Source organism: Mastigoproctus giganteus, chromosome 7 (assembly GCF_048544385.1).
Source record: "Mastigoproctus giganteus isolate SK-2022 chromosome 7, ASM4854438v1, whole genome shotgun sequence".
In the NCBI taxonomy this organism is placed as follows: Eukaryota; Metazoa; Arthropoda; class Arachnida; order Uropygi; family Thelyphonidae; genus Mastigoproctus; species Mastigoproctus giganteus.
Window position 1 is genome coordinate 9,253,621 of NC_143581.1, and position 25,990 is coordinate 9,279,610.

General features: G+C 40.1%; 1 protein-coding gene across 1 annotated transcript in view; it reads right to left on the reverse strand.

The window, feature by feature from the left end:
* Window positions 1-25,990, reverse strand: part of MESR6 (misexpression suppressor of ras 6) — a 290,407-nt gene that overhangs the window by 85,290 nt on the left and 179,127 nt on the right. The window contains exon 4 of the mRNA XM_090377780.1: window positions 3,691-4,477. Coding sequence (XP_090233906.1) covers window positions 3,691-4,477 — 787 coding nt within the window. The remainder of the gene's footprint in view (window positions 1-3,690; window positions 4,478-25,990) is intronic.

Consider the following 25,990-nt stretch of genomic DNA (forward strand, 5'->3'; position numbering starts at 1 on the left):
TGGTCCTAAGTTGAATCCAATATCTTTAATGTTTGTGGGTTTCATAAAAAAAAGGTTATATCTATGGCCCCCTGGTTTTTGTGTTCCATTTGTAAAAATTCCACCATCGTTCAGTTCTCCGCCCCTTTTAGTGTTTTGTACTTCAACCTGAATATAATATTCCAGTATGGGGTTTCACCATTGACAGAAACATAACATCCTTCTTCCTAGATGGAAAGGTACGCTAAAATCACTGATAGGACACCGTGGCCATCTTCTTAGACTGCATGCTAACCCTCATGTCTGACTGTACCAAAACGCATTTCATTCTTTTCGTTCAACAGATAAGAATTAGACGTCAAAACACCTGAAGAAGAATTTGAGAAAACTCGACACGTAGTAGGCTTACTGTGAAATTTGTTTATGACATTTTTGGTTGGGATGAAAGACTCTACTTCCGTCTTAACATATTTTCGTTAGCAAGAAAATATGTTAAGAAGGTGGAACTGTAATATTTCTTCTCAAATTGAGTTTTGAGCCTCAGATGGGGAAAAATTAGACAAGGTATAGTTAAAATAATATTACACAATCAAATCCGTAGTATACATTGGTTGATCATTGCGCAATAGCAGATTACAAAATTGTGAACAACTGAAAGGGAATACGAGGAAGGTAGGCAGGAAAAACTTGGAAATAAGAGAATGCGTGTCCTTTTCCTATTCTAGCTATACCAGGATTTATAATAGAAAAGAAACAGTTTTGTAATCTGCTCAATCTGTTTAAAAAAGATAAAAAAAAAAAAAAAAGAGGCTCATCTCTCACAGGACCGGCTAAAGAGACTTTAGATAAAGGCACAATCTCATTCTAAAAGAAAGCTTCCTGAACGTGAGGAAAGTTTCTATGAAGATTGTGCCACCATTTTCAATTTTCTAATCTTTAGACGATCATGACAACGGACCTGCTTGCAGTCTATGAGATGGTTTGGGACCAAAATTGGTGCTACACAGCTCAACCATCAACTTTATTCTTCAGTTTTATTTCCAAATGACTTTGCTATATTTAAAAATCGAATCCATCCTCATAGGACGATTTTCCACCACCATCCAGAATATTCAAAAGAATACTACAGAGGCCTTGAGGGCTATTTCCAAAGATGGATTCCCAAAATGTATTAAGCAATGGGAGGATCGTTGGAAATAAGTGAAAAATGATCTCGAAACTTATTTTGTGGCTAATTTGAAGCTAATAATAGTAGCTTCATTTTACATTTCTCAGAATCCAATTACTTGAGAAGCCAAGTTTCAGTGTGCCTACCCAATTCTTCCTCGAATTTTGCCAAAATCTCCCCCTCAACCATCCTTGAGGAAAAGTTATTCCAACGTTGACAACTGACTACCGAAGATAAATCTCAAATTCTAGTCTTCTGTTGCTTCCTAAGATTTTGAATTTGTGTATTCTTGTTCTTGGATCTTTAACCAGTGAGAATATTGCTCCTCAATCGTTGTAATCCCCTCGGGACCTTAAATAATCAAATCCTCCTCAAAGTGTTTATTTGCAGCTCACATTTTTTAAGCTTTACTTCATAGGGATAATACTTATAGCTCATCAATCTTTCTTTAGATGCTGCCACCTGACCTGGGTACAATATTCCAAGTGTTGATCCATCAACGTCTTACAGAGAAGGATAAATATCTCCTATCTGCAAGACAAGGTTGTTTCTTGTTTTCCACGTGCAGTACTTTGTATCTGGTAGCAGCCATCTTCCATATATACTTCCAGTTGGTCCGAATCTTTTTGAAGCAGGACAACCCGGGTCTGATTGTAACCAATCTTTAAGCCATCAGCAAACTTTGATATTTCCTCAGCGTTATTTAGGAAGATTAGTAACCAAGGGTTCAAGTACTGATCTCCAAGGGCCTCCGCTTGCTACTCCCCAGCCCACTTTAAAGAACAATGACCGTCCCCTGTCCTTCAACCAGCTCCTAATCCACTGATGAATCTTTCTGTTGTCCCAATCTGCTCTAATGTATACAATAACCTCTCACAAAGGGCCCTACCAAACTGCAGATATAATGGAGTCAAAGTTGTAGACTTGGACTTAATTTTGTTACACAGTAATTGTGTACAGCACTTAAAAAAAATTAGGGGACACATTGATGGACAGTAAATTGACTGCAATGTGGGTGGCCGGTTACTGTAGATGGAGAGATTATTCTAACAGAAAGCGAACTGCTTTTAAGTCACAGAGAGTTGGTTCACACTGGCACGGATTAGCATGCTGAGGAGCATTAACCATCATGAATAAATTCAAAAGCAGCCTCAAAATCTTCTCCTAAGACGCTCTTCCGACCAGAATTCGATTTACTGTCATTACACGTAGGGGAGCATTGCAGTTAACTTCTCCAGATACCAGCTATCTCTGCTGAACAGGCCTAGTTCCAAAAGTGTGGAGAAAACGGATATATTTATATCAGTTACCCGATAAGACCCACCATCCAACCTTCTCTTTCGTCCTCATATCAAATTCCATTTCCTAGATTGTTTACCAATTCATTAGGGGCATTGATTAGTTATATTTTCGCATTAATAGCACCAGAGAAGTCCATTAATTCTGTATACACCCTCGAAAGTTTAATTTTAGGAAGTTTGAAAGTAATAATAATGACATTTTACTTAGGGAAATTAATATCGAATTAAAGGGATACCACAAAGAGACAGGACATCAATGATTAACAAAGTATATAACCGCAGGGGGTTGCCAGATTACTAGAAACACCGACCAAAATGGTGTTAGTGGCAAGAAGAGGATCTTTCTCATATGTATCGACTTGACCAATCATCTTCCTAAATTCCACGATGGGTACTGTTGCAAAGAGAAACCACTATCTCATAAACACCACTATTGATTGCAGAAGAAGTACGGGCATCTGTACATGAATTGTTGATCATAAGAAAGTTCTGATTTACAACATGGTATTCGCGTTCTCACCCGTTGGAAGTTTGGAGGCTGAAAAATTACAAACCTCCAGAGAAAGATGATCAGGTTGGTGATGGTGGGAGAGGGTCTTAATCGATATTCATACGAAGATCTGTTTAGAAGGGGCAGACTAAGGTGTAAAATTAACTTGGGTGTATATTCTCACTGGTAGGAGAGCAGATAACAGAAGGGCTGGTTCTTATGAAGTTCATCATTTCTAATACCCCCAACCATCTTTAAAATGCCCATCTTTTATCATTTTATGTCTGTGTGTGTTCGGAGGCCGAATTTCACGGGATGAAAAACCATATCCTTCCACCCAAGATCAGTAACTTGAAGGCTTTAAAAATTCCTCCTGTCTACGATGAGACTCGAATCCAAACCTCTCTGGGCGAGTGGTAGACTGTAATGTATCGCGCTAAAGCAGCCACGGAAGGCCATCAATTCAAAAGTGATTGTTTTCTCCTTGAAGAAAATCACAAGTCCCTTTAATAACGATGGCTAACATTTCTTCGAGCCTGTCTCAATAGCTCCCATTACTAAGTTTAAAACGTCTGCCTTACGACGGAGACTCCAAGAAATTATAGAACAAAAGGTGCGATAATCCCTCGGCATCCACACCGAAACTTGACACCAAAAGGATGAGGACGCAAAGCCTCAATGAAACGGCAACATCCATACACACAACTGACGGTAGCCATGACGACAGTGGCATCTACAAAAGAGTAACTCACCTGCACACCAAGCGATGTCGGGGGTTCAAAGCGATAAAGGTCTCGGAGGATGTCGAACTGCAGCCGAGAGAACATCATCTTGAAGGGGTTTCTCGTGGAGTAAAAGTCCAGATCAAAGTCTAGAGCAAAGGGAAGGTCAGAAGGGATGATTACAAGATTATGCCTCTTTTTGCTATCGCCTTCATCTTGTCCCTTGCTCTCCTTGGACGGAACTGGGAATTCTAATACCGGAGGGTAAGGGGCGGTCGACAATTCACCACTCGAGAGTGCCAAAGGGTCACGGGGGCTTTCTTTGGGTTGACCTCTCGAATGGGAGGACGTCTGCGGTTGGAGTGGGTCGAACGGAACCGCAAATGCCTCGTCTTCCTTCGGGCAACCAGTTGACTCTTGACCTCTGCTACTGGTTAGTGTCGGACGGGTCGTTTCGCCGTCTCCGCCTACCACCGAGGTTTGTCCTGTCGATTGGTCACCCCCACCTGCGGCAATCGATGAGCCAGCTCTACTCGATTCTCCTCCGCCGTGTGGATCGCACAATTCCGGGCTGGCGTCGCTGCAATAGGAGCGCCGTTCGTCGGGCGCACGGTCTCCGGAGAGTGGCGGCGCTGTGACCTGTGTGGACGCTGAGATGTTCGGCTGGTCAGCGAGGTGGTGCTTGGCGGTTGTTCCGACAAAGGATTGGCCGTAGTTCAACGTTCGGACGGTGAGGGTGACTTGTCTGGTGTCGGTGAGGTCATCCGCAGGTGAGTAGAGAAGTTCGCTCAAGAAGTACGGCTCGGAGGAGGACAGCCTGCGGAAGAGGTCAGACGTGGATGTAAGTATACGTTTCAATAATTGTACATCACACAATAATCAATGCATACAATTCACAATAATTGATATCCAGATAGAAATTATTGTTTATTTAACTTTTATGATTAGTGGGGATGTTCCGGGTCTGTTGATACATCAAGAAGGGGGGTTGAGGGTCAATCGAATTCGATCTATTATACCAGGGGCACATTAAAGGGATTAGCTGCCTTCTGACGAAAGCAGCCCAACTTTTCGAAACCTTCTTGGATAACAAGTTTTGGATTCTTGAGAAGATAATGGAGGCGGGTTACAAGGACTCTTTCCATTCCCCCTGGTTTTAATTATTCGTGTTCGATCACAGGTCTCAATCGAAAAAAGTATTGGTGACATCATTCCACTCTCTGGACCTATTTACCCAAATTAGGCAAATAAACAGAGGGCTCTTTGATCGCAGTCAGAACACTCATATATTGGATCCATCCTAAATCAAATTATCCATAAACTGATATGATATTAAATGGCAATTCTATTTGAGAAATCATATTACTATGATTAGAAATTACTCCAAGCAGTAAGGCGTCTACCAGTCAATTTTTAATGTAACGCATTAATTATCCATAAATGGAAACCAAAAAATGGGACAAATCGGGACATTTATTACAATGACTCACTGTCCGTGTATCAGGAACATAGGATTGGGACAGAGATAATGAAATCAGGTTGAATACAAATAAAAGAGCTTGGGGATTCTCACTGGATTAGATTGGCTACGAATAGATACATTATTATTAAACCGCAATTTATATAAAATCCCAATTAGGGAACCATGAGTTTCAAAATGAAAGCATCTTGAACCATCTTCTAAGACACTATAGGTTTCGTCCTTACCTAATTTGGAGAGTTCTGGGTTTGAATCCGCTCCCCGGGTTGCTATTCTGGGTTTTTCATCTCGGACAACAAGCACAGGTGCCTAAGATGCTGAATCAATTTTGGAACAGACATTGCTGAATCTTGTAAAGTGGGTTAGAAACAATTTACCAACTTTGAGAGTTTTAAAATGGAAGTATTAATTGCAAAAGTTGCAAGTTCCAAGAAGGCTCAACGCAAACTTAATAATATTTCATATCTCATTGCACAATTGGTAGAATTGCTTTTGTCAGAGTGTGGCTGAGTTAGATGGTCTCAGACGAGGGTAGCGTGGTTTTTTTTCAACCAGAAACTCGGGTTTTTCATCCATCAATCGACCACAGAACACATTCAATTTATAAACGTTGAGTTAAATTAAATCCGTATTCATCCAGTGAAATACATATTATTATTATCTTTAAAAATATTCAACAGTGTCATGGAAGGTTCATGTATACGCAAAGAATCCTCTGGTAAACAAGTCAATTATGAAGATGACATTGCAGTTAACACAATACAAGTCTTCACTTCATAAAACAGTTGAAGGTTTCGTCTATTTTCATTCAGGTCACATCCACTTTATTACCGGTTGCTTTCTGCGCATTCAACATTTTTACTGTTTCAGTCACATCCTAGAACTTGAAATACCTGAGTTTTACAAATAGCCCTCCAATAAGCAAAGGACAATCCTTCAAAAAAGGAAAGATAAGTCTGATCAAGAAGATAATTCGGTCTAGTTGGTCATATCTTATAATGGATGCAAGGTTGAAAAATACTGCCCTAAGCAATGCACCCAGCCCACTGGTAGATAGAATAACTGTGGTCGACACCACTAGATGTATCATAGAAAACAGTGATCAATAATTTAAATTTTATTTCTTTTATTAATTTAAAATATAAAAAGTCGGTTATATCTTAAACCAAAAATGCCTCAGATACTTTGAGGAATTTCTGGCTTTTCTGCCAATATCTAACGAATCCCTTAATTAATTTCAAATACTGGGTGGACAGATGGATCGGCAATAAATCTAGCTGATAATCTTCAACTGGGAACAGATTTTAATGGTTCATCTTTATTTTTAAATTCTTGTAAACCCTCCCAATATGGCTGAGCTAGTGAGTCTCACGCGAGGGTATACTGGTTTTTTCTCCCGGAAACGGGTTTCGTCCACCGAAAATCGACCACAGGATTCATGCAATTTACAGACAGTAGACATGGAGTGATATGGCATTAGTCGCCAATGCTTCTAAAACCCAACAACAACTGGTAGCTTGAATAGATTGCTAAGTGCGAGGTACTACAGATCCCAACTTTGGTGATGGTCTCTTCTCCGATGGAACCTCACTCTCATGGCCATTCTTATATTCTTTTGGGATTACAATGTGATTTGAGGCTCTGTTCTTTTAAGATTTTTTAATAAGCCTTGAAAAATTCAGAGCAAAAAAAATATCGAAATTATGAATATTAACAACTAAACTAATTTTTCATCAAAATATCCTCCACGAGATTTCATCACTACCAAATAGGGAGACGTGGCATTCTGGAAATTAAATCATAATGGTGTCTTGAATTAACATTATTTCAAGGGATCTTCTAGGTTTTCCATAAATTTCGTGAAGATGGAGAGACTTCATGACCTGCAGTTTGAAAAAACTGGTCTGGATGATCCCATGAAAGCTCTATTTGGTTTAAGTTGGGGCGGTCACACCATAATTTGCAACGTCCCCGCACAGCTCAGAGATGTGCTTCGGGTCACTGTCTCGTAATATAAAATTTCTTCCACCTAGTCGAAGTCCAGAGGATATTGCACTATGTTCAAGAATATTTTTATAGCCTTCTTTTCTTAAAATTCCTTCAATTCTTACGTCATCCACACCAAAAAAAAAAAAAAAAGAAGCAACTCCAGATCATGATGGAACCACCACCGTGTTTGACTGTGGGCATTAAACAAAGTGGCTCCATTTGTTCTTCAGTTGATCGTCTCACAAACTCTACGCTTAGATCCAAAAAAATTCCAAATTTGAATTCAATTCGTCCAAAGTACATTTTTCCGCTCTTCAGTTGTCCAATGATAATGGCGCTTAGCCCAAGGCTAACCGTTTCTGTGGATTGTCCGGTTTTAATAATGGGTTTCGGACCGCTACATGATCATTAAGTCCTTGTTGTTTAAGAATTTTTACAGTGGATGTAGACGCTGGAATTTCTCTGTTCCTGTTGGATTCGGCTCGGATTCCAGTCACAGTTAAGTCGTCGATTGCGTTTAGAAATCACACCAAACAACAACTCTTTCGGAATGAAGGGTGTTCGATTTTATAAGTTACACTCTTACTCATCAATTTATATTACAGAAAAACCCTCTAGAATCATCTACAACTTTTAGTAATCTTCTACCACATTCAGTAGTCTTCTACACCTTTCAGGGATAGAAGACTACTGAATGTGGTAGGTCCGAAGAAGGTCAAGGTTTCTTCTGGGCTCGCAAGGTAATTTCACTAAGTTTCCTTGCTTTTTCTGCCTCATTTCTCTTCTACAGAAGAAGAGAATGTGCTGCCAAAATTGAAGCAAGGTAGAAGCAAAGCTTCTTCCAAGAAACAAGCCTTGCTTCCACCACTTCGCATCAAGATGGGACTGATCAAGCAGTTTGTTAAAGCGCTGGCTCCTCAGTATCTGGTCCTGCTCGCGCTTGACCATGTATCGAGAAAAGTGGGATGAAGTTATAATGGACATTCTTGTTTTTGGTGCATTCGGGATGATTGGACTGATCCTAATGGACGATACCATCCATTAGTTTATTTTGTTAACCGAAATTGAAACTTATAGTATTTGTCATCTCAGATATCGTTGATCACTGGGTCATCAGGTCTTCACTATATGATGCCTACTCACCCACCGACGAGACTCCAACCAGGGTCGAAAGATAACTCGTGGTGAAGGTTTTTCCAAATACGAGATATAAATGGGATATCATCCATAACTTGATTTACACTGTAGATCAATTTTGTCTACATAGTGGACATAGTATTATTGTTATGCGGTTCCCACAAATCCGCGTTAAGTATTCTGCACAACATTGCAAAGCCAGCCGATATTGGTAGTGTGTTGTTTGACTGGCCTCTTCGTTACTGGGAAGCTCGATCACCAGGAGCTTGCCAGACACTCTTCCACAGAGAAGAGTGTAAGGCATCTTCCCTAGGCGAAAAGGAACAAGAAGAGTGCTAGGTGCAGTTGGGGGAGTCCTGAAGGAGGACTGTGGTAGGGAGACAGGATCAGGTAAAGTTCAATTTAAAGAGTTAGGACTCTTAGTTGGGTACGGTAGACAGAATGGCAATTATTCGAAGATTACGTTCTTTCAAATCCCTTTGATTCTTCACGAAACAATACTCCATCTCGCACTGCACGTTTACTAGAAGGCGGTGTTCATTGGAAAAAAAAAGGATTATGTAGTTTGAAGGAATGAATGAAACTTTAACCCACAATTCTTTTCAACTGATTTTTAACCCATTCTTTCTAAGAGATGCAGAAAAAAAGTCCTCTTCCATGCATCCTATCATAACACCAACCTTTTTCTTTTCTGTCTTGACTACATAAGTGTAGAAAGATTGCTGAATGACTCTACTCTTTGCTGTTGACTCTCTGCCAGAAAATGTCGCTGGAGTACCAATTTCGTTTAGGATATTTCGCAACTCTCACAGACAAATCCGATTCGTCACACCACTTGAAAAAGAAAGAAAGAAAGAAAGGTAAAGATTTTAAACGAAGGACAGGAAACTGGACAACACCGCGCTCAAAGTGGAGGCATTATGGTGCACGCCAGCCATTCGACAGAGCCAAGTAGCAGTACTCAATCATTATGGCCTTGTAAAGTATCCACCATCTGCTTTGCTCCACCTGCGATGACGTAGGGGTAGGCTAGTCACAACGAGGAAAGTATTAAAACAGACCACAGCATCCTTCACCGGATTCTATTAGCGTGAAAGTTGCGCGGCAATCAGACAACCCCACACCCCTTATGATGAAAATGACACTCCTCCGGATGAACAAGTCGCTGCAAGGCACATAAGTGACATTTCTTTCGTGTTAAGGGCATCTTGATAATTTCTTTTCTCTTGCAGGTCCTTCTTACAAGGTTACAAATACAAACCGCACTGTGGTGGTGGTGGTATTACCGCATACATTTTCTTTGAGGACCAGCTGTGGTTGAAAGAGGAGGAATTTTTCTTGGTTTTCTTGATTCGGAATCGAACCAGGTGATGTTTATATGGGACATGAACGCTAATGAGGTGCGCACAAGCAAGGTCAAGACGAAGATATTAGTTGCCTGTTGATCGGGTTTCTTTCTTTCTTTCTTTTTTTTCTTTTTGGTAATGGTTATGGCAAAAGGAAAAATGTAATTCGTGCAGCTGTAATAAAATGTACTTGGGAAATGTTCCTCGGAAAGACAGATAGATTGAGGAAAGTAAGATAGAAAATGGATTGTAAATACGTCTGTCTAAGGACTTTCTAGAAAACGTGAAAATTTTAAAAGAAATTATTAATGGTGTGAATAAAAGAACTTGGAGATAGAGAAAGAGGATTGTAATTATGATAGAAGGATAATGCAACACGAACTGATCCTATTCATCAAAAGATGAATAAGATCGTGTCTGCAGTGAGCTTATCATCAGGATTATAATCCTGCATATCATTAAATACCAATTGCACGATTGTGGTATGAAGGATCGTGGTCTGAAGAATCATAATCCTGAATATCGTTAAATATTAACTGCAGGATCGTGGCCTGAAGGATCACAATCCTGCATATTTTGAGGGGGGGGGGGTTATTGGATAAAATAATAAAGAAGCAGAATTGAAAGAACGCGTATACGAACGTGATCCTGTTCATCAAAAAGCTGAACAAGATCATGTCTGCAACATCAGGATTATATTCCTGCATATCGTTAAATATTGATTGCAGGATCGTGTCGCGAAGGATAATAATCCTGCATGTAGTAAATTAACTACAGGATTGTAGCTTTAAGGATCGCAATCTTGAATATCCTACTATTAACTGCAGGAGTGGTTTTAAGGATCACAATCCTTCATAGCGTAATATTAACTGCAAGACTGAGCTGTAGGTCCGGGATGGGATGTCATCTGGACCTGCAGACTTCCTTTTTATAGCCAAGAGATATTCTGAGATGGGGGTTGGAAAATAAAGAAAAATGAAACTTAAAGATAATGCATGCGCGAAGGTGATCCTGTTCAACAAAAGATGTACAAGATCGCGTCTGCAACGAGTTTATCATCAGGATTATATTCCTGCATATCGTTCAATACTAATTGCACAATTGTGGCCTGAAGGATTATAATCCTGCATGTTGTAATATTAACTACGGGATTGTGGTTTTAAGGACCACAATCCTGAATATCCTACTGTTAACTACAGGAGTGATCTGTAGGTCCAGGATGGGACATCATCTGGACCTGCAGACTTCCTTTTTATAGCCAAGAGATATTCTGAGATGGGGAGAATTGGAAAATAAAGAAAAATGAAACTTAAAGATAATGCATGCGCGAAGGTGATCCTGTTCATCAAAAGATGTACAAGATCGCATCTGCAACGAGCTTATCAGGATTATGGTCTGAAGGATTATATTCCTGTATATCGTTGAATACTAATTGCAGGATTGTGGTCTGAAGGATTATAATCCTGCATATCGTAATATTAACTCCAGGACTGTGGGTTTCAGGATCACAATCCTGCATATCGTAATATTAACTGAATGACTGTGGTATGTAGGTCCAGGAACGGACACCATCTGGACCTGCAGATCTCATTTTTATAGTCAAGAAATATTTTGAGACGAGGGATTGGAAAATAATAAATCAAAAACGCAAAAAATGTCTAAGGACTTTCTAGAAGTTGCAAATTTAAAAAAAAAAAATTAAAATTAATAAGAGTGGAATTAAAGAGGATCAGAGATGACTGCAGGTGATTACAGAGGATTAGGAGCCCTATCTGGATATAATGGTTCTTCTGTAATCCTTTTAATTTTTTTGATCATCCAGATCTCAATTTTTGTAGTCGAAAAAATATTCCGAGATGGGATTAGCGCGCCTCTGAAGATTGTCTAGATCTCGATATCCTTTTAGTTGTCCTTAACTCGATATCCTTAACCTTCTAGAAGTTGCAAATTAAAACAAACATTTAAATTAATAACAGAGTGCAATTAAAGAGGATCAAAAATAACTGAAGGTGATTATAAAGGATTAAAAGGATCATAGGAGCACCATCTAGATTGGCAGATCTCAATTTTTGTGGTCAAGAAATATTCTGAGACGTGGGTGGGCCAGCAATAGTCCTTGTGCACCTCTGAGGACTGTCAAGAACTCGATATCCTTTTAGTTGAACTTATTGATGGTAAAGGTCCCATGGGAGGGGTCCTTAATTCGTGGAGTGGATGCGGCGTATCAAATGCGACACAAATGAGTTAAGAACTGCACTATCGCACTTCTAATTTTCGAAATGTCCATCACGTGACAGTGATGCTCTTGATGAAGTTGTTATTTCCGAGAGCACAAACCACCAATCCAATCTCTCAAGATGTTCCAACCGCATCACTTAGTAATGTCTGAAAAACAGCGTCTCTGATAACTCGATCATTTAATGAAAAGTGACACCGTCCTCCGGATTTTTACAACGCTGCCGAAGGAATGTCAGACGACATTACTTAAAAGGATATGGCGGGAGGAAGACATTTGGAAATTCAAGACTGTCTACAGATTCAGGAAAAAAGAAAAAGGAATGGTGAAGTGTCGTGTAGATGCATTAGCAACTGGGAATGCTAATACGCGATTTTTGGAAACCCTTTCTGTCAACTTGTTACCGCCTGCTCCAAAAGAAAAAAAAAAGTTCTGCACGTGCACCTGGTTACCTTGTAAGGGCACCCCTTGCCTCCGTGACCCACCTCGTCTACAGGGGGGATGGGGGGGAGACGTGGAACGGTGTCAAAAGGCAGGTATGACCTGAAAACCAAATGCAAGCGAAGTGCTACCACCCCTCTGAGAACGGGCGTTGCTAGGTCAGGGGAGGCTTAACAGTACCACGGAGTTCGCGTGCCACCGTCAAACTGTCGGCACCGCCGCAAATAGGCGGAGGGCAACTCAACATCTGGTTACGGACGTTTGCGTTTTTTCGGCTGTCGGAGGGCAGAATGAGAACAGACGCCGGTGGAGCTCAAAATGTGCGCGAATATTAAACGAAAATATCAATCGAAGTTCGATCTCGTTCGTAATTTGACCTCGAAAACGACAGTTTATCTCGCCCGTGAGGCTGATGCATTTCAAGGGGTTCTCTAAAATGGAGATTTATGCGGTGTGAAAGGAAAAATGCCTTTTTTATGCTTATTCTTTATTTAGAGAAACCTTTCACCTCCGATTGGGACCAACTAACTCTGTACTTTTTGAAAAGGATTCAAACCTCCTCGCGTTTTTTGACCGTATTCGAACCCGGACTGGAATTATCTAAACCTAGACTTCGGTTCATTTATTTCGTTTGCTTTCTTATCGATATTCACAAAAGAGGGGGTTTGTTTAGCGCACGCACACGTCTGGAGTGGTAGAAAAAGGGTGTTTGTATAGGGCAAACATACGTCTCGATATGCTAGGATAATGGTGTTTGTGTGGTGTACACATATGTTTGGAGTGCTAGAAAAAGGTGGTTTGTGTGGCACACACACACATACGTCGAGATGTGCAAGAATAAGGGTGTTTGTTTGGCGCACACATACGTCTGGATATGATAGAAAAGGGGTGTTTGTATAGTGCACACATATGTGCACTATACAAAACACCCTTTTTCTAGCATATGTCTCGAGTCCTAGAAAAGGGGTGTTTGTGTGGTGTACACGTCTCGAGGGCTAGAATGGTATTTGTGTGTGGTGTACACATGTCTCGAGGGCTAGAATAATGGTGTTTGTGTGGTGTACATATATTTACTTTTTACACATATGTCTGGAGTGCTAAAAAGGGCGTTTGTTTCGTGCACACATACGTCGGGATGTGCAAGATTAAGGGTGTATGTTTGGCGCACACATACGTCTGGTTATGATAGAAAAAGGTGTTTGTAAGACTAAGGGTGTTTGTGTGGTGTACACATGTCTGGAGTGCTAGAAAAAGGGTGTATGTTTGGCGCATACGTCTGGATATGAGAGAAAAAGGGTGTTTGAATAGTGCACACATATGTCTCGATATGCTAGAATAATGGTGTTTATGTGATGTACACATGTCTGGAGTCCTAGAAAAGGGGTGTTTGTTTGGCGTACACGTCTGGAGTGCTAGAATAATGGTGTTTGTGTGGCGTACACATATGTCTGGAGTGCTAGATTAATGGTGTTTGTGTGGTGTACACATATGTCTGGAGTGCTAGATTAATGGCGTACACATATATCTGGAGTGCTAGATTAATGGTGTTTGTGTGGTGTCACATATGTCTGGAGTCCTAGAAAAGGGGTGTTTGTTTGGCGCACACATACGTCGGAATGTGAAAAAGGATTTGTCACGTCTGGAGTGCTAGAATAATGGTATTTGTGTGGTGTACACGTCTCGAGTGGAAGAATAATGGTGTTTTGTGTGGCATACACATACGTCTGAAGTGCTAAAATAAGGTTATTTGTGTGGTGTACTCATACTTCTGCTTATGACTATTCTGTTTGTTTATTAATTTTAATGCTGGTTTGAGTCGACAGGTAACAAAATCCAAAAATTGCATATTTCTTCTAGCTCACCCAGTTATATGAATCCAGATGGCGTTTTGCCAACCCCCCTGGAAAAGCACACGTACCCGACTAAAAAGTAGATAGCACTTTTTGATGGCAGGTGGGATTATTGTCGGGATGGATTCTAATCGTGCCCGCTAGCAACGGGGGTCAACGAGATGGGACATCACGACTGTCGGTGAGAGAAGGTTGTTATTACATATGAAAATGTCTTTGTGTTGAAGCGTCTGCCCTGAGGACATAACAGCGGGTAACAGAGGACTTTTCTTTGACAAAGTTAAATGTTAGCGTTTCTAGAGGGAGCACAGATCGGAATGTTCTTTCGGAAATTTGCTTAAATGTTATCTCTTTCATAATGTCTTTAAAATTTATTTGGGCTCAAGAATCATTCAAGCCTCCAGGGTCTATTGTTCTACTACAAAGGGACTAGAACATAAGACATGGAGGATTGACTCTTTGAAATGCAAGATTTACTGTATATAGAATCCAACTTCGGATTTCCTAGTGGGTATTTTAAAAATACATTGAAATTAGAAATATAAAATTATAATTAAATATACTCGTGTGCAAAAGTTAAGGAATTTTTATCTCTTCCATGGTTTCAGATGAAATTTGTGTGAGTATATGCAATTTTTTCCATTTTCAGAAATGAGGCATAAATTGTGTGGGCCAGTTTTTATTCCTTCTAGGAGCCAGAAATTATCTAGCGGTTTTGGCAATGTGTGTGAAACTAAAAGATATAGAACCAATCTTTGACATGTAATAAGGTTTTATTCTCTGATGAGTCAATTTCAACCTGAATTGGAGATATCTTAGCGAGACCCTTCCAATATATGAAAAGAATAATAATGGCTTCGAGGGACGAACTTTGATTGCTCGATGAGTTTGATAAAATCTTAAAACCCACTGTGAGGCTCTTTCGGGATACAGTTAGTCCTCACTTTGACTTTATTGAAGATGCCATGTCCCAATAGGACTCAACCATCTAGTTAGCAGTAAGATCCTCCAGACCTTAGAGATCATGCCTAGGATACTCTGAGGAGCCGAAGTGTAATGAAATATGACCTCAATGAGATTTAATGTCTATTAATCTACTACAGCCTTGCTGGAAGCATGAGGAAGTTGATGAATATTCTTTTGTGGTCAATGTGTTTTTGGCGGCTTTCATAAATTTTGAGATGTCTATAGAAATTTTTTTATTGCAATTTAACAGGAGGTATTTTTAAAAATGCTTTTACTTCTTTAACTTTTGCACGAGGTTTATGTTGACCACATCTTGAGCTTATTTTTCAGTGTGGACACAAAATGAAAACAATTTCAACTTTATTCCATCTCTTTTTTAAACCAATTTTTATTTCAGATAATCATCCTGATGAAACTAGTGAAAGTCTTTCTATCTGCACAGATCAACCTCCACCAGATCGACCTTTCGTTTGAATTAAAGCCAGGATTCGTCTTGACATTCTGATTGATTTAAGCATGGCGCACAGGACTGCTTTGATTATATTACTACTTGTAAACTCTCAAATAAATCTTCAAATAAAAATTTGAAAGAGCAGCTTGGTTTATATTTATTACCATACACAACAGATACCAAGAAAGATAACACTATTCATAACCACAGACTTGAATCTTTCAGATAAACTTCGAAAAGAAAAATAGACCAATCCGATAGAGATGGATTACACAGCAACGAAATATTGTGAGAGATGATACCAGTAGGTTGTGGTAAATAAATATCAGGGGATGCAGTTCTCTGCATGGAGGAAAATGAATGATGAGTACTGTCCATTCTCTTGTCTAAAAACGAAAACCAAACACATCATTACTGGTACCTCCCTCAGTAACCAAGGCAAACGATGCAGCACGCGCAGAGTAACCATACCGATATATTGATCCCGCGATGTCTTATTTTAAATTAAAATCAAGCGTTTCTCTTTCTCTCCCTTTTGCGCGTGCATATGGTGGACTGTTTCTTCGATATTTCTCCAAGGAGAGCTCAAGAGGCAGTAAGTTCCATTGTACGCTCTGAAGGTATTCAGACTTAAATAAGATTTTTTAAGAATTAAGTAAGTCTGTCCTTTAGTATTTATATCGAGGAAACTTTTCAAATATGTTAGGAGAGCATGGCGGGTGTTCCCAGGTCAGATAAAGGCTCCGCATTTGGGAAGTTTAGTAACCCCAATTCGTTTAGCGTCTTTTTTATGTCAGAAACAATATGGGGGAGGAATTTTAATATTTCTTGGTCTAATTATTCTAAAGGCCTGCCCCTATTTCATTCTGCCCTTGGCAATTATCTTTCATCTGTTGCTGCGCAACTATTTTATATCTCTTTGGAATTCAGTCCACTGACATGATGGGGAGGCCAAGGCAATCTTCAGTAATCATCAGAGCTCTGTTTCTTTTTACCAGACCTTATCCGAGCTCTCGAGTTCATTTTTATCTTCGGACATTAGTTGAACTGAGTAGTTTCGTTCTTTTCTCAGGCTCAAAAACCCAGGAACCTGCCCCAAGGAAAGTTAGATACATAATTACAGACGCTTAAAAAAAATGGGCCACCTTCTGGCAGAAATTTCCTACGCGTATTTCAACCACAACAGAAGCCATGAGGATTAAATTAAAATCATATGAGATCCACATTTAACCAGCATCGCTTCTGTCTTGGTTTAAGGTCCAGTCTGTCTGTTTTTGTCTTGGTTCTTCAAGACTTTCCAATATTTCTTCCCTTTTATATTTTTAAGAGTAGCCTTGCTCTTGGAAAAATTTCTGGTATGCACTACTCGGCCCACAAAACACCATGGTTATACGAGTGCATTTTCACTTGCAATTTGCATATTGTTCGGACTGAAAATCCTATATTCTCCTCCTGAGATGAGTTAACAACAGTCCAGATCTAAAGAACTTTACGAATTCTTTCAATTTATGAAAGGTCCATGTCTTCATTTTAACTCTTCCAATATGCTGACTTCACTGGACGTTGCTAACACCAAAAATTCCCTTCCAAAAATTTTAGAGTTTATTTGTGACTGGATCCCCTCCGATTCAATTTTGATCAATGGTGATTACTCCAAGATTTCTCATTTTTCCCATCTTCATGCTCTTACAGGGTAACCAACTACAACAACTCCATCTATCTCCATATTTTCACTAAATATTTATGTTGACAGCAGTGAGAATTTATGCATATGTCTTTAAAACCTTCATCCATTTGCTTCGATGACTGGAGGAATCTCTGAAGTCTTCCTCAATAGTCTTCGCGGGTAACACAGTGGTTAGAATCACCGTCCTCCCCACACCGGGTGGCAGAGGTCCGGGTTCGAATTCAGGGCTCCTGAAGCGAGGAACTTTAATAAGCTTTTTTCAGTCCGTGGCTAAATGACCAGAGTCATTTAGACAATGCAAACTGACCAGAGAACACATCAAGTTATAAACAATACACATGGGTACATAAGTTGATTCTCAGGTGCCCTAATATAACAGTTTTACATTAGGGCACCTGAGCTGTTAAAGAAAACCCCTTGGTAACAAGGGCTGTCACTAGAGGGGTTTTACAAGGATGAATCTTCTGGAACATTCTCTTGTAACGACACAAAATTTGTTGGTATCTATAATGAGCTGTCCGGCCCTCAGGATTACTTTAAGTATTAACAGTTGACCCCCTGGAGGACTGAAGTACAATTCCGATATATTGTAGGGATTAATCTAGGACCAAGACTACCATGATGGCGAAGTATACCATTAATAACCATGGTAAGGTGGAAGATTACCATTAGAATCTGCATATCTGTATAAGGATTTGTATTTAGAAAACAGATGGGGTGGGAGTGACAAATCGTGGTTAGGACATCCTCTATTACCTATTCTCGACTTTCTTACACATACATAGTTCGAATATAAGCTAACTTCATTAATTTTGGATTAAATTGGGATGGAAAAAAACTATGTAGCTGAAAGGATTTCCGAAAATAAAACGCACAAGTTTCAAGTTTGAGAAATTGAGTTGCTGGAATCAGTGGTTCCCAATGAAGGTGGCAGTGCTCTCCAGAGTACATTTTTTAACTAGTTCTATGGAGAAAAAAAAATAAATGTTATTTATAAAAAGGCCTTAGAAGGTAATATATGGTAAAAGGGTGAAGAGGGTTCTCGTTGGGAACCACTGGGCAAAAGAATCCTTATGGGAGTTTATCTTATCCGGATTCTTCCATGGCAACTTGATCTTGTTGCATTGAATGCAACAAGATCTTTAAAGAGTTGCCATGGAAGAATCCAACACAAACATGCGTTGATGGTAACTAGATTAATTCTGCAAGACATCAGGATTTTAATATTCTCATCAATCACTTGAAGTATTTCTAATCGCTTCTCCTGGATCATAAAGATGTCGCCTAGGGGTTGATTTTGTGAATGGTAAGGCTAGATCGAATGCAGGACAGAGAAAATGTCATCTGATTTTTTGCTTCAAAAGGTGAAATATTGTAAAAGCAGAAGGCTACCTTCATCAGCTGATTCTTGATGAAACTTAGTGAACTAAGCCATACCAAGTTGGGCAAGAAATCCATATGAGATCTGTCAACAACACAGATATTAGAATAAATTAAAATATTTTAACAAAAAACACGCAATTATTTTATAAATTCCGATTTTTCGTCTGTGCTTAGGGGATCCTTCATGTGGTTGATCAATTGCTAAAGGAGTTATCCGCTGTCTTCTTAGAACTTGTTAAAGTTCAAATTTCTTTTCTATTTTCTTACGCAACCTTAGCTGAACTTGAAATTCGTCTTAAGAACTGTCCAAAAACCGGGTATACATCAAACAGGTTTCAAACAGAACAAAGGGACGGTTCTCATCTTGGAGTGGAGAAGTTGACTAAAAAAAAAAAGAAGATATACATTTTGGGCAAGGAATATCTTTTATTTACTGACGGAAGGAGGGATGTTTCCCGAAGCGGTAAGAACAGAGCACGCTTGACCATGGAAACCAGGAAAAGAATAATAAAACGAAAAGAAGAAAGGTTTCACACACAGTGACCTAATAAAAGACTTCGCGCTATCTGTTTGGATCCGGTCGCTTGTACACAAATACGTGTATGCACGCCAATTAGAAGAACCAGTTATTCCACTTCTCAGGATACTGCCAGAGAAAAGGATCACTTAAGGAATGCGAACTTTCACCTCGGCGTTCTATAACTGCGGGCTGACACGCACTTGCGGTGATAAGTAGCCACTGTGGTAAACAACACACCGGCTGGAGGAAAAAAGAAGTTGGATTTCCGGTCATGCCAAGGGGTCTTGACTCAAGTTCCCACGTGAGACAAGACTCGCGCACTTTTTCTTTCTAGTTTTTTGTAGATTCCTCTCTTACTCTAAGTAGCCCAAGCCAGTGAAGAGAGAGAGAGGATTTGATGATAGAAGATTAAACTACCATAAGTGATGACTTGTAGAGGCTTGCTATTTCCTCCCCTGTCTTCCCCCTAAGAATCTGACTGCGACTACCTTTTACAGTCATCACCTTGTTTTGATGAAGGATTCAAACATGACATTAGGTGTGAAAATCAACTGGGGTCCTCGTTTGAGAGACTTGAATCCGAAAGGTAAGATTTCATCAATTTGCCTTCTACTCTTTCAGAGATTACTAGAATCATTCAAACATGTTTGAGATTCATCTTAAAAAAGCAAACTGCAGTTTGTTTGGTTTTTTTAAAGATTTACAGGCTCTTATTTGAAATCTTGTAAATGGAATCTTTTTTCGAGAATTAAGAGAAAAATTCGCCTTTATCTCAGTAACCTGGAAATAGCTGTTCCAGTGGTAAACATTTCTTTCTTATATATACACTCAGTGATCAATTAATTTTCACTACCTGTATAATACCGTGTTGGACAACCGTTGACATTGACTCCATTACATGTTAGCAGAGGTCCGTAGGGATGCTGCCTGAAAGACTTTCCAGGTCTTCCAAAGCATCCCACAGACGTTCAATTAGAGTGAGGTCAGGTGACTTTGGAGGCCAATCTAGATGGGTGACATCTTCATCGAACCATTCGTGCACAGTGCGTGTCCGATGATACGGTGCATTATTCTTGGAAGATAAGGTTTCTGTCCAGAAAAAACTGCAACATGGCAGGGCGAATGGAATTCTAAAAACTGCCGGTAGACGTCACCAATGAAACATTGGCCCATACGCACCAGGCATTCTAGTTCGTGCCAGCAAAAAATGCACCATATTAAGCAATTATCGCCACCAGGATGGATAGTGGGCGCCATGCAAGATGGGTTCATGGACTCTTGTTGCTCGCATCACACTATGTTCGTCGGCTTTTTGCACCAGGTATTTGGACTCATCCGACCAGCACACTCGTTTCCAGTCCTCCTGTGTCCAACCATCGTGTTGTTGACACCATAACATTCGTCGTCGACGATGATCGGCGGTGAGGAGAGGGCGGCACTTGGGTTCGCTTCAGTGGAACTCCCACAATCATACCCTTTTTAAAGGGTATGATTGTGGGAGACCAATAAGAATGGGGTTTCACAATTCATTGACCACTGAGTGTAATTACAAAAATGAAAGCTTTGATGCTAACAGCAGTTTAATGCCACCTTAAAAAACAAAATGTATACTCCATCCCTTAACAAAAGATTTTTTTTTAAGATATTGGGTACTCTGGTTTTCCCAGCAAACATACCAAAGGACACACGCAATTTACAGACATTATATAAGTGGCAAAATGGCCTAAGTCGCTGATGAGCCTAAAACCCTACAACAATCCATGAGTCAATCAATCAATCTATCAACTTTTCTGGAAGTGTGTAACTTTACAACGTTCCTTTCAAGGCTTTGCTCAAAGAAACTGTCAATGTTATGGAGTGGTCTGGTCATCATGTTATTTGAATCCGAACGATCTTTTCTTAATGGTTGTATTAATGATACTGTTTAGAGAACCACACTTCAAGAGCTGAATTTCAACAACTGCGAACAGCATCAAGAAAGAAATTTGGATTGGAGTGGTGAAACATTTTCAGGGACCTTCAGTTTTACATTGGTTACTGTAACATTAGAATAACACAGACCTGGGTCAATGGTTATGAAAACGGATGTTCAGCAAGGCGATGATTGTATACATTCTGTCATTTGCCAAATTATCAGGGTATGCATCTAGGGACTGAGCACGATTGGCAACTTAACGACGACTAACTTGAATGGGGCCGAATAAAAGTTCCACATGATGTGGAAGGATGGAGATTCTAACCACGTGTTAACTGCAAGGATATTAGTAAAAGCTGTTGTACGTTGTTGGGAAGATATTACCATCGTAAGAACTTTGATCACCAAAGTCTGTTCAAAGTTTCCTTTGGTAATCCCAGAGGAAATTGAGTTCCCCTCTTATGCCATCAAGTTATGTTCTGATACAGTGTGTTATTTAATATACTTTTTTTAAAGACAAGACAGCTAAAAAGTAAACCCAACATAATAGTCGAATATTTCAAGTCCTTGATGAGTCACGATGACAACCAGAGAAAATAACAATATACCTTTGTACGATTAAGAGAAAAACCTGTCTCTCTGGAACACGCTTTGAAACAAAAAATCTTTTTTTCTTTCTTTCTTTCTTTCTTCACTCTATTAACCCGATCTATTAGGCATCCAGAACTTAACAAATACCGAATGCAGGTGGGTTACTAACAAGAGTTCAGGTTTTCGTAATTGGATAGTAAGAAAAATGATCATTTACGAATCCCCCCACCAGTTTTATTTTTTCTTTGTTTTCAAGAGTGTAGATGGAAAAAAAAACAGCTACATATGCAGACCAGAATAAAGATCCAGTTTCTGCGAACAGATTACATTTTTGTCTTTGGGAAACCGAAGATGACAACAGCAATGATAGTGCCAGTTTTTTTTGGGGGGGGGGGGTCATCAGGGAAATAAAGTAGAAATTAAGAATATGGGCGGGACAAAGAACGATAGAAAGTGAAGTTACAGCGACAGATCCGGGTTCATTTGATAATAAAAAAGTCCTTTTTTTGGGACTTACCAAGACCTCTTGCAACTTTCAGTTGAAAACGAAGACACGAAGAATTGCAACATGGATTTAAGGGTTGTTTTTTAAACTCCATCGGGTATAATTATGGGGAAGTCCCCTTAACAATGATTAATGCCACTTAAGTCAGTCGCATGCTTGTTCCACTGGAAAAATCTTACTGACAATGTAATACTGCAAAAGGAAAATCTATGGGTGTCATAAGAATTAGGAGGTCATGGATCCGAGAAACGTAACCTTCCCTTAGTAATGAGGAGCAAAACAGTCAGTACCATGGTTGTAGGAGCATAGCCACTAAGACCAAACTGTGTTCTGTGGTCAATTTTCTATTATTCGCTGGATGAAAAACCATACTACCTGAGACCGCCTAACTCGGCCACGTTGTGTACAAAGGAGCTCCATAAGTCAGTGTTACCACTCCTTCAATTATGGAGTGTTATCACTGCCATAATGTGTCTGTTAATCTGCCTCTTCTGCGGTCAGTGGGATGAAAATCCCAGTTAGTATTAGCCACAAAGCGCAAGGAAGCCAGAAAAATACAAATTAGGCGCTTCACACAGGTAACTATCCAGTTGACCTTTGATTCCACCTTCATTCCTTTTACTAATTCCTCAGCGCTTTATAAACCTCAATCAGGTCAACACTGAGGTCCTCGTTGCCAAGCTCTATAATCAATATTTCGGAGTATTTCCTCGTATGGTCGCTCCCACTCCTGCCATTAGACCAATCTGAAGAATATCCATTAATCACAACCCTTTGCCTTCTTGCAATCCATTGTAGAATCTTTCCAGTAATCCGAACATTATTCCAACTTATACATTAACTTCCCATGAGGGACTGAGTTGAATGCCTCGCTAAAATCCAAAAATAAACTATGCCGAAATCGTTCCCTAAGTCCAGCTCATGAGTAACTGTGTCAAGCTTACCACAAACACGATTTTCCATTAATAAAGCTATGTCGCGTGTCCTTCACAATGTCATTTCCATTTAAAATCCTAGAAGAGTCCTTGTAATGTTTGTATATGAAACCAGAAGGAACTGAACCTTATTGACTCAATGGGACATAATCAGATAAATAAAACTGCATACAAACAGAACAAACCATTCTTGGAAAATGCTGCTTCTTCCAAAAGACAAAATATTCATTCCTACTGTGAACTCCTACCTGGAGGTTCTCCTTTCACTGCAGGCTCCAATACAAGCAATGCGTACCACGTGAATAGTTCCCTCTAAACAGGAAATGCAAGCTGTGTTTGTTCTGGACTTCCAATCGACTTAATTGCCGTCCCTTAATGCCCTGCTAACAAACATTAAAATTATCGAAAGACAGAAGGCAAAATAAACACGTTTCTGTCGTCATAACAACACCCCAAGTGTTGTGTCTGTATATCTTACTCCGTTCGCTACTTCTGGATTTCCGCTCTCTAATTGATTGCCGGCCCCTCACCGCACCCCATCTAACCCTCCCAGCTCAGGGAAAAGGGCGTCGAACCCGATGGGAACGAACAGGCCAGGTGTTTGTATCCCAATTATGTATTCGCTTACGTCACACAGCTGCTGCATATCTCGGTGGCAACCCTTTGTTACCCCCGATCCAAGTTCTGCGGACGCACATCTGGCTCACCCCTTTCCTTGTGTCTTGTGCGCAGTTTGAATGACAAGTAAAAAAAAACTCTAACGGTTTTGCTCAGATCTTAGGGTTTTGTCCATGGTAACTTACACTGGGGGGCAAGCGGACGTAGTTGAAATGCGTGTAAATGAACCCTTCTGGGACTCAAGTTTTAGTTTTTTATCCAGCTGTACTAATCACATTCTGAGCTTTGTAAAGCAGGACAGCTTTTTGGCATTTAAGAGAAAGGAAATATGTCACTAAATCTGCAGAGAGTTTCCAAAATATTGGACTGTCTTTTCAATAATATTTAGATAATCGAATATCAAGAATATTATGGACTCTTCTTGTGGTCTAAACCTACAACGATTTTATCACTACATGTGTTTGTTGTTGTTTTTTTTTCCAGGTGGCTGATAAAGACGGTGAAGTTCTTGCATTGTCTCTCTCTACGTCGTAGACTGTTCTATTCTGTCAACTTTTTGCTCACAGTCAGACCGGCAATCCGTTTTCGAATTATACTCAGACTTTGAGTCTAATTCCTCCCACACCTAGAGGAAAAGAGCTGAATTCTAATCCCGTTGATGACGAGAGGAATTTTTATGGGTCTTTTTCACAATAGCTGAGTTGGTTGATCTCAGGCGATGGTAACATGGTTTTTTTCTCCAGGAAATTCGGGTTTTTTCGTCCAGCAAACATGCAATACGGCCTTAGTCACTGATGCTCCTAAAAGACAACAACAACTTTGATGGACAATGAAGATTAAGTACAGAAATCTGTGGTAAAAGTTTGGCACTTAAAGATAGAAGACATAAAAAAGCTGGTAGCAGATGGAATGGATACCTTTAAAGGCGGAAGAGCTCCATCTAGCCCGTCCCCTTGGGTAGCACAGTTGGTAGCATCGTCGTCCTCCCCACACCGGGTAGAGAAGACCTGAGTTCGAGTCCCATGAATGAAGTGAGAAATTTATATGGGCTTTTTTTCACAACGTGGCCCAGTTAGTCCTTCTCAGGCGAGGGTTTTTCTCCTGGAAACTAGGGTTTTGTTTCCAGCGAACAGACCACAGAACATGCAATACACACGGAGCAACATAGCCTTAGTCACCGATGCTCCTAAAACACAACAACTTTGATGGGCAATAAAGATTAAGTACAGAAAAAGATGGAAGACGTAAAAAACCTGATAGCAGATGGATGGATACCTTTCAAGGGGGAAGAGACAGTCAAAAGACTCCATCTAGCCTGCCCTATTGGGTAGCACAGTTCGAGGTAGAAGACCCGAGTTCGAGTCCCATGGACGATGTGAGGAATTTTTATGGGCCTTTTAAGTTAGTCCTACTTGAGGATAGTATGGTTCTTTCTCCCTGAAACTCTGGATTTTCATCTAGCAAACAGAAAATTGATCTCAAAACACACAATTTATAGATGGAGCAATATGGCCTTAGTCGCTGATGCTCCTAAAACTCAACAAAACAACATCCATCTAGCCGGCCCTGCCTGCTAAAATCCAATGGACTTTCTGTAGAAATAAAGGTGTTTGGACTTCCTACACTTCTCTTCCTCGGGAAAAAAATTCCTTTAAACCCCTTGTGAGAATCTGTACTCTCCACCGGAACCAGTCATGGGAACTCACCGCGCGCGTGTGTGTTAAACTGGTTCCTCCAAGTTCCCTCTCGAGCATGGTGCAAGAAATATGAGGAATCAGATAAGCTTTGACTCGGAGAACGTTTTTAATTCTAATGATGAATACAGGTAACCTATACTTAGCCATGTTTTAGATCTTCCAAGAGAAAATACATCATCGCCTTCCGATAGCTTCACGTAACAACCCCTTCCTTACTACCAATGACGTCACACGGTCGATAAGGAGTGTGGTCTTTTAGCATTCAACGCTCGCGCAGACGTGCTAACTAATACCGATACTCAGATAAGGACATTGAGTTTTGGAAAGTCCACATTCAGTTTCGTTTGATTGACTCAACCCTGTGGGTGGATTCCCTGTCGAATTTGTAAGCTGGAGATTGGTTGACACCTATGTGCGAATATTCAATATATCATCTGTTGTAGGCCTGCTTTATAAACTCTGCAGGGCCGGGCTAGGCGATTTTTACACGTGGTTACAGATACAAATATCTTCACGTCCCTAACGGGTTCAGAATCACTTCTTTGAACAGACAATATCAATGCAGTTCCAACTGCGGTCTTGA